At 40.1% G+C, this 9,969-nt stretch overlaps 2 protein-coding genes across 2 annotated transcripts; both read left to right on the top strand.

Annotated features, from left to right (window-relative positions):
* The first annotated feature begins 2,337 nt into the window (after positions 1–2,337).
* Positions 2,338–3,138, top strand: LOC149149573 (disease resistance protein RFL1-like). Its single transcript, XM_089442517.1, has one exon. It carries the CDS (start codon positions 2,338–2,340, stop codon positions 3,136–3,138), a length of 801 nt encoding a protein of 266 aa, XP_089298643.1.
* A 772-nt stretch (positions 3,139–3,910) lies between these two features.
* On the top strand, positions 3,911–9,042 carry LOC149149572 (uncharacterized). Its single transcript, XM_089442516.1, has 3 exons — positions 3,911–4,332; positions 5,692–6,651; positions 8,985–9,042. The coding sequence occupies exons 1-3, from the start codon at positions 3,911–3,913 to the stop codon at positions 9,040–9,042; spliced, it is 1,440 nt and encodes a 479-aa protein (XP_089298642.1).
* Positions 9,043–9,969: the final 927 nt, after the last annotated feature.

Below are 9,969 nucleotides of genomic sequence, written 5' to 3'. Positions count from 1 at the left end.
TTGCTTTAATATCTGTACATGTTGATGATCTTATCATAACATGAAATGCATGCAAGTTGATTGAAGAAATTAAAAATCAGTTGTCACATGTATTTGAGATGAAGGATCTTGGTGAATTGCATTATTGTTTAGGTCTTGAAGTTTGGAGGGAACCTAGTAAGACACTAATCACACAAAGCAAATATACAAGGGAAATCCTTAAAAGATTCAATATGATTGAATGCAAAGCAACATCTACTCCTTTAGAACAGAATGTCAAATTGTGCAGTGATGATGGAACCAAAGAGGTGAATGGAACTATGTACCATCAATTGGTGAGAAGTCTGAACTATCTCACCACTACCAGGCCAGACATAGCATATTCTGTCAGTATACTTAGTCAGTTCATGGCTAAGCCTTGTCAAAGCCATTGGAAAGCAACAAAGAAAGTCCTTCGATATCTGAAAGGAACACTTAATTTTGGTATTATGTATACTGATGAATTTGATGTTGAATTGGCAGGTTATTCTGATTCTGACTGGGTTGGAAATGTAGAAGATAGGAAATCTACTACTGGATACGTGTTCAATATTGGTTCAGGACCAATATCATGGAGCAGTAAGAAACAACCAATTGTTTCATTGTCATCCACTGAAGCTGAGTATAAAGCATTATGCAGTGCTACTTGTGAAGCAATATGGCTTAGGAGGATACTTGAAGATGTTGGAGAAACACAACAAGCACCTACAGTAATCAAATGTGACAATCAAAGCACCATCAAATTGGAAAACAATCCTATATATCATGCAAGGACAAAACACATTGACACACAAAATCATTTTATAAGAGAAAAATTGCAATCAAAAGAAATTGACTTATCATATTGTAATACAAATGAAAATGTGGCTGACATATTCACCAAACCTCTTAGAAAGGCTAAATTTGAAATATGTAGAAGTAAGCTGTGCATTGTAGAGAATCCAAATTATGTTGTAAGCCTAGCTGAGACTAAGACCAACAGGCATGACAATTAAGAGTATAGTGTCTTGTTTATTGTACTAAGAGTATGTTTGTTATATAGTTGGAATTAAGGGGGAGTGTTGGAAGAAACTGGAAGTAATTCCGACTACCCAGAACCAATATTCAACAGTGATTTTAATGCAGTTTCTAGAAAGTGTTGACAAAGGGGCAAGCTTCTTCAGGAAGCCACCACCTGGATTGATATCCAGAACCTTCTCCATCCTGTGTATATACCAGTTTAATCGATGATAAAAGCATGTTGTGAAGTTCTAAACTGTGTGTTGTGTTTATGAGTTGTGTGCCTCTGCTCTCTGATAGTCTGGGCTACCCTTGTGCTCCCTTCATATTCACAATCCCTGCTTTAATCTGATCTCTTAGTCCCTAAGAGACTGATCGAACCAGCAATGGATATTGTAACGGGAACCGCAGGCAACACCATAAACAAAGTTCTTATCGTTCCATTCATACAACCAATCATCCAACAGATTGACGATCTTGTACGCTTGGATGACAACCGTCTCTTCTGCAAGCGGGCGAGGGAAATCAGAGAGTGGAAGGAATCTTTTAATGAGCTCTTTGTCGAGCTTGAAACCGATTTTTCCTTCTTTTGCAGCGCTCAACAGATCGTTTCTGTGGCACCACAACAGGCAGACATACTACTTCAAGACGAACCAGACACCGGAGTGGTAGGGTTGGAAAATAATTTCGCCGAGATAAACCTTGAGAGGTGGCTCACATAAGCTCCCCATGTCTGGATAATCGGTGTTTATGGGATGGGTGGTGTTGGGAAGACAACATTGCTCAAGAAGGTGTACAACACGTACAAGGTGACTCTAGTTTTTGATGATTTTATTTGGGTTACAGTTTCTCAATTTCCAATTCTGGAGTTGCAGAGTCGAATCGCTTATAGGATCAATTTAGACCTGGCAAACTGTTGTAATGATGTAGATACGCGGAAGATGAAGCTGTCTGCATATCTGAGAACAGATAATTTTTTATGGTTTTAGATGACATGTAGAGAATATTGAATCTGAGAAATTAGGTGTAGAATTTAACAATACCAAAGGCAGCAACATTGTATTCTTTACTCGCAACAGAAATCTGATTCAAGAAATAAGGGCAGAAGATTCCATCAAAATACAACCCCTGTCCAACGAGGAAGGATGGCAGTTATTTTGCAAAGTGTGTTTTAAAGACGGCCATGTTCATTAGAATTTCAAATATGTTGCAAGAGAAGTCGCGGACGAGTGTCAAGGTTTTCCCTTAACAATAAATGTAATAGCCTCAACGAAGTTTGGCAACATAGATATAAATGAGCGGAGGCTTGCTTTAAGTCAGATGAAAACAGTGGATGCGAATTTTCCGATTATTCATCCTCGGATTGACCAAGATTTGTATCAGCGATTGAGATTAAGTTATGATAGCTTGAGAAACGGTGATTTGAAAAATTGTTTTCTATTTTGCGCCATCTATTTTGAAGATACAGCCTTTCAATCTGACTACTTGGTGCAGATGTGGATCGTAGAGGGCCTGGTGAAGAGCAAAGATGCGGAGTATTTATTTGACACGGGGTATAGCTATGCAAAATTACTTCGTGATCGTGGCTTATTGCAATTTTATGGACGCAGTTGGAATAAGATTCATGATGCTATTCCAGACATGGCAATATATATAGGAGAAAATGAGGAAAATTGTGTATTTAAATCGGGTCAAATGCTTCAACATTTCCCCGATATCCCAGATGATGGCAGAAGAATATCAATTTGGCGCAATATTATTACGTCTCTCCCTACACTGAGATGTTCAAATTTGGTTACTCTAATTCTACAAGCAAATAAAAAATTGGAAAAGATTCCAGAAGATTTCTTCCTCAACCTTCCTTCTCTTAGAGTATTAAATTTATGTGAAACAGGGATAAAATCATTGCCGGTATCATTATGGCAACTCAAGAAATTGGAGTTTCTCACATTAAGTGGGACTGAAATTGAGCATAACCCTGAAGGCATAGGTAATTTATCTCACCTTCAATTTTTGCGTTTGGGCTATTGTAGAAAGCTGAAATCTTTGCCCTCTCGGATGAGAGAGCTTAAAAATCTGAAGTATGTTAGTCTTTTGGACTGTGGGGACATAGTTATGTAAAGTCCCTTGTAGATCGTTGCTTGTTACAATTCAGGAGAGTTGTATTTCAATTCTGAGGTGTAATTCAAGTTCATGATGTCCTCTATGAGATGGCAATTTATATTAGGGAGAATGAAGGAAACTGTATATGGGGCAATGCAAATGCTTTTACATTTCTCTACATTTATTCCAATGCTAATGATTATGCTAGTGATTGTAGAAAAATATCAACTTGAGGAAAATTCATTTTACCTCAACATTCCTTTAGAGGATTATGCGAGCCATTCTCCCACCTTGTCCTTAATCAGGCTACGTCACCGAGATTTATTGTTTTTGGACAGCTGGCTACTTGGGATCCAAGCCATTCCTTGAAAAGTGAGATAGTTCTCTCGACTCTTCCATATGCTGGTACTTATGTCAGATTGCCCTTAACTTTCCTCCTTTAGCTTTATCCTATCCAGGTCTTTTGTTGCAGAAAAAGGACAGTCTCCATTAAAGTTGGAGAGTAAGAACCCGATTTGGGAATCCGTTTAGGACAGATGGTACCTTGGAAGGGAGGTGTGTGACGTCGAGTTTCTTGGACAGCTGGCTACTTGGGATCCTAGCCCTCCCTCGTAAAGTGAGATAGTAAATCTCAACTCTTCCTTATGCCGGTACTTCTGTCAGAACGACCTTAACTTTCCTCCTTTAGCTTTTCCTATCCAGGTGTTTTTTTGCAGAAAAAGGACAATTTCCATTAAATACGGAGAGTAAAGACCTGATTTGGAAAATCTTGGGAGGTGTGTGAAGTCGTATGGATAGTGCTTCAGATGCATCGGCCACGGAGGCCATGATTCGAGTTGCGATTCAAGCTGAAGCAGGTCGGGAGGCCGCCACGTGTTTAGGTGGCTGGCAGTCAACCCTTGATGACGTGGTTATTCAACCTACGTTTCCTATTGTTGTCGGAGAGGGTGGTGAGTCATCTAAAGAGCGAGCTTTCTGGGAGGGCAACCAGAAAAAGGTCTATAAACACATGGATAAGGGTATATATGAACATGAAAATCGATACAACAAGAACCGGAAGCCTGTTAAAATAACCCCTCCGCCAGATACCATAAATCTGGACAACATCTTCTTGACAGATCACATTTCAAGTCTACAGGAACTGGCTCTGGTTGGCAAGTGGCATTTTCCAGAGATGGATGACGCCACGATGCGGAAATGGCTGGAGATTCAGTGGAAGCCTCTGATTGGATATATCCTAATTATTTCTAACCTCATGAAACACTGGCACTGTTTCCATTTTTTAAGTGCCAGTGATCTAGACACAATCCAGAAATGGCCTTGGGTCCATAAAAGGAGTTTCCTCGCCCTCTATAAGTGGTATATAGGGTACGACCCACTGAAGAACACTCCCTTTAACAACTTAATATGGGTCAAGCTCCCAGGTTTGTCCTTAGAGTTATGGTCGAAGGAGACATTAATGGAGATTGGAAATGCCATAGGTAAATGTGTGTATGTAGACCCAAAATGCCTTGGGGAAAAGGACAAGAGGATAGAAAAGGCGTTCAGGGGAGGGTTTCCAGACCACATAGAGATAGCATGGAGAGACTCAAAAATAGTTCAAAGATTGGACATCTGGGGAGTCCCCTTCAGATGCGCTGGATGCCACAAGACATGACACTTGATTAAAAACTGCCCTCGGCATAGACCGATTTCAGGAAAATCTCAGACTTATATCAACAGATACAAAATGAATCCCCGACCTCCTGAAAAGGCGAAGCCGTCCTCCTCTATTAGCCTCTCTCCATCAGAACATGAGGAGATGCATGATCTGTCAAATATTGGAAAATATATTAGCCATTCTCCACTGTATTTTTCTCAGGATAATTCCATTCCGGAAAGTTCGAGTAGGCTTGTATCCAACCCTGATAAATTGTCCCATGCTATCCAGTGCTCGCCCCCCGGAACCAAAGGATGCTAAAGAAGTCCCTCCCCCTCCGCAGTGTGCCCAGCCTATCAAAGAATTCTCGGTGGGATCCCAAACCATAGTTATTTCATCATCATCCCCTTCTCACAAAAAGAGAGCTGATCCATCTATAAAAGGGAAAGAGGCAATGATCTTAGCTACCCCTCTTAACTCTCCCACTTCATCTCCATCGAACCTATTTGACAGTGACATTGAATTTCTGCTAAGTAAGAAACCACTTGAACTAGAACCCTTAACCATTCACAAGCCGAGAAACCCATCGCCTCTTTTCATAAGCCCTGACTCTGCTAGGAATATAATGGTGAGGATGAAAAATAACAGAGGCAATAGATATTTTAGGGGAAGGTCGGGGGGCGCAGACAAAGGAGTAAGGAACCTGTCCCTTGTTGATATACCCATAATTGATATGACAGAGAATCAGCCTCTTAGAGCAAGAGCGGCTGATAAATCTCCTCAATGACTTTCATCTTATCTATGAACATCAGATGTCTGGGAGCAAACCTTAAATTTTTGGTGCTAAAGAATTTGTTCCTCTCGGTTCAGCCAAAAATTATATTAATTCAAGAAACTATGCATAGTAATTCTGTAACTATATCCTATTTTAGGAAAATGTTTCCCTCATGGCACCTAACTGCCACGGAGGCCAAAGGTCTGTTAGGGGGCCTAGCAGTTTTGTGGGACCCGGACTGGATCAAAGCAAAAGCATATAAATGTTTTGCAGACATTCTCATATTGGCCTCTATTAGAGGACAAGATTGTCCAATTAACATATTGAATATCTATGCCCCATATAAGAACAGGCTCCCTTTCTGGGAAAGGTTATTTGCATCAGAAATTTTTGATATTGAATCCTTAATGATTGCAGGAGATCTCAATGTAACTCTAAATCCGGAGGAACGATGGGGTAAAAGCAGGGAAAGAGACTCGTTGGCAAAGCGTATTAAATGTGAACTTCTGCACAGGAATCTTATAGATATAAATCCTTCTAGAATGCTGCCGACATGGGACAACAGAAGGTTAGAGGAGGAGTATGTTGCAAAAAGAATTGACCGTTTTATTGTTCACGTCAGCATTATTGACAGAATGGGGATGCCTTTCTCATCCATTGGAAATGTTTTCATATCCGATCATAGGCCAATATATCTCAGCTGGAGGGAGAAGGGGTTTAGGAAAGGGTACCCCTTTAAATTTAACAGATGTTGGTTAGAAGAACCTGATTTTAATGATATTGTAACAAAAACCTGGAAGGACTTATCAGCAAGAGACAAGATCCCCCCCTTCTTGACCTTCAGAGACAAGATGTCCACGATGAGAAAGGTGGTAAAAGATTGGAAAATTAAGAAAAGATATATGGACAAAAAGGATCTGAGGGAGATACAACAGGAATTGGACAGTATCTCCGGATCCCTGGATGCTAATTCTCTCCCGTTTGATATCAGATGCCGCCTCAACGAGCTTGAAAGGAGAAAGCAGAAAATTCTGAAACAGGAGGAAGCCTCATGGAGACTTAAGAGCAGGGCGATTTGGCTCAAGGAAGGTGACAAAAACACAAAATTTTTTCATAGGTACGCAAATTCCAAGCGGGAGAAAAATTCCATATGGAAAATTAGCGATGGTCAGGGGGGCTTCCTTTTCTCCCAACAAGACATCCAAAAGGAAGTTGTGAAATACTTTGAAAGACAATATAAAAGAATGGAAGCCTGCAGGTTTCAGGATATTTTATGGGGCATAGATCCTTTCCCCCAAATGTTTGATGAGGAAAAAAATGAAGTCCTCTTCTAGCCCATAACTGAGGACGAACTTCTTGGTGTAATGATGTCCTTCAAGAAAGACAAATGCCCAGACCCGGACGGCTGGACAATAGATTTCTTTATCCACTTTTTTGATCTCATCAAACATGACCTACTAAGGATGGTTGAGGCAGCAAGAATTTAAGGGCAACATTCACCAGATTATGTCCTCCACTCAAATAACACTCATCCCAAAGAAATCGAAGGTTGAATCTTTTCAAGACTTTAGGCCAATTTCCCTTTGCAATATCACTTTCAAAATTATTACAAAAATTATTGCTGAAAGGATCAAATCTACCTTAGCTTGTTTTTTAACAAAGGATCAACACACTTTTTAAAAGGTAGGAACATATTGGATGTTGTTGCTAACATGCAAGAAAGTTTATATTCCATGCTTACAAGCAAATCTGATGCTGCCATTCTGAAAATTGATCTTCAAAGAGCATATGATTGCTTAGATTGGGGGTATATCAGATGTTTATTAGCTAAGATTGGTCTAAGATCCAATATTATTAATTGGATCATGGCTTGTGTAGAGAATGTAATCTATGCTGTCATTATAAATGGGATCCCCTCCCCTTTTTTTCATGCAGAATGAGGTCTTCGTCAAGGCTGCCCCCTATCTCCTCTGCTGTTTATTTTGACAATGAACTCTTTAAGCCTTCATATTAACATTGCAGTCAGTGAAAACAGATGCAGACCATTGAAGATTTGTAGGAACAACTTCATTTCGCATAACCTTTTTATTGATGATATGCTCATCTTCGCAATGCTGTGCAGAGTCACTTGGTCACATCTATATGTCATTTTGAAAAGATTCCAAGATGCTACTAGTCTTCATATTAATAAGTCAAAATCCATTCTGTTTCACAATGATGTCAACATGGAATTAGCTGAATGGGTCTCAACGCCGTTTGGGATAGATATGAAATCCATAAAAAATGGATTTAAATATTTAGGTTTCCATCTCAAAGCAAAGGGATATTCAAAAGCGGATTGGCTATGGATAATTGACAGGTACCACAAAAAGATATCTGCTTGGGAATATAGGAGTCTATCACTGGCAGGAAGGATTATCCTATCGCAAGCAGTTTTAACTCAACTGGCTGTATAGTAGGCACATTTACTCTTTCTCCCTGTGAGTATCATCTAGAATATGAATAAGATTACTGCAAATTTTATTTGGGGTGGCAAATCAAAGCAGAGGAAATACCATCTTGTTAAAATGGATAAGATCTCTAAGCCGAAGAATTCAGGTGGTTGGGGACGGTTGGACTTGAGATCATTTGGAAAGGCGCTACTATGCAAATCATTATGGAGGGGGATCTATGGAGAGGGCCCTTGGAGTAGCATAATTAAAAAGAAATACATGGGTGGCAAAGACATGGCACATTGGTACAAATTAGGGAGGATTGGTTCCAAGTATGGGTCTGCTATCTGGCTCAACTTTCGAAAGATTGAATACTATTTTCTGAAGAACTTGATATGGAGCTTCCAATCCGGCAGCAGGCTTATCATTGGAATTGACCCTTTTATAAGCGGGCGTGAGAAAATTTCTCTTCCTGTAAATCTTCTAAGCTTCTTCCATAGGAAGGGTTCTTCACCTGGGATAAACTCATTGCATCATGGCAGGGCCCAGTCCCACTGTGGAGAGAGGCTGACAGTTTGGGGATGTGTGACTCTTTAACAAGACAGTGGAACATAATAAGAGACGGCCTGAGAAGCAGTGGCATATATCGTTCTTTACCTGAAGATGTTTTGGTATGGAAAGTGCCAAATGCAAGGTCCCAGGTTTGTGTAAAAGACATCTACATTAACTTGATTAGGTTAAAAATAGCACATGCCGACCCTTCTTTTCCTTCCATTTTCTAGAAAGCCGGATGTCCTCTCAAATTAACTTTCTTTGCGTGGTTGGTGTTCCACAATAAAAATTTGTCTTGGGATAATCTGAAAAAAAGAAATTGGCATGGGCCGGGCTTTTGTTTGATATGTGAAGTAGCAGAGGAAAGCAACTTCCATATGTTCTTCCAGTGCCAGAATCGCGATTACTGTGGTATGAATTGGCTATCATAATTGGATTCCATATTGTGTCTCATGCTTCTATACAGGAAGCTTTCATCTGGTGGAGTGGGCAGTGTGAATCTTGGAGACCAATTATCATCATAGTCCTGTGGTTTGCCTGGAAGTGGAGGAACAATATTATCTTCAGAGCCAGGAAAGAGCCTTTCATGGCTATTTTACAAAATGTTGTATCCTTCTATGAATCGCTTCCGGCTAAGAATCAAAAAAGAAAAAATGTCAATGGGAACAGGCAAGGAGATGTTATCTCTGGGGCCCCAAGGGCTTTCTTCGATGGTGCTGCTCAGGACGATTCCTGTGGGTGCGGGGTTCATATTATCATGGACGAGGACCTTCATTATCTCATCTCATGGAATGGAGGAAAGGGCTCTAACTGTATGGCTGAGGCGATGGCTTTGGCGGGTCTTCTCACTTTTTGCATCTTTTTTGATATTCACTTTGTGTCAATCTACGGAGATTCTAAAATTATGGTTGATCATGTTATGGGAAAATGCTGTATCAGTTGCCCTCATCTAAAGGGCTGGATGGACAGAATTATGTATTTGTGGGGTAAGGTGCAAGGATGCTCCATACAACACATCTACAGGTCAAAGAATCAGCAAGCTGACTGCTTATCTAAGGAAGGATTGCTATCTCAAATAGGTAATTGGTCTATGAAGGTAATATCTGCTGGGGATTCCTTCCCCATATAGGAGTTCTCCCTCCCTGGGTTCTAATGCTCTAAAAATTTACTGGTATGTTCTGTTTTTGTGATCACTTTGATATATATCCCTGTATATATTCATGTATAGGCATGGTGTATGTGACCTTTCCATGCAATCAATTTTATATTCCAGGATTTTCATGCTGCTGTCTCTAGAAGTTCTATATTTGGCATTTTGTGTTTCCAGTCCCATAGAGTCCTGGATGCACAGGGCTTCCAATTTGGTCTTGTTCATGCTTACTTTCAAAAGCTTTTGATGTACTATCTGTTTTATATTGCCTCAATACAATACAATTATGCTTTTTCGATCT

The sequence above is a fragment of the Pinus tabuliformis genome, chromosome 9, assembly GCF_031772625.1.
Source record: "Pinus tabuliformis cultivar Carrire ecotype Pingquan chromosome 9, CPIR1, whole genome shotgun sequence".
Classification (NCBI taxonomy): Eukaryota; Viridiplantae; Streptophyta; class Pinopsida; order Pinales; family Pinaceae; genus Pinus; species Pinus tabuliformis.
The sequence above is the reverse complement of the archived record's forward strand: the minus strand, read 5'-3'. Positions and strand labels throughout refer to the sequence as shown.

Coding starts and splice junctions, on each gene's coding strand:
- LOC149149572 (XM_089442516.1), top strand. CDS start 3,911: ATGGATAGTGCTTCAGATGCATCGGCCACGGAGGCCATGATTCGAGTT. Junction 4,333..5,691: donor CGGAAATGGCTGGAGATTCA/GTGGAAGCCTCT, acceptor ATCCTATTTTAG/GAAAATGTTTCCCTCATGGC. Junction 6,652..8,984: donor AACACAAAATTTTTTCATAG/GTACGCAAATTC, acceptor GCTTCTATACAG/GAAGCTTTCATCTGGTGGAG.
- LOC149149573 (XM_089442517.1), top strand. CDS start 2,338: ATGAAAACAGTGGATGCGAATTTTCCGATTATTCATCCTCGGATTGAC.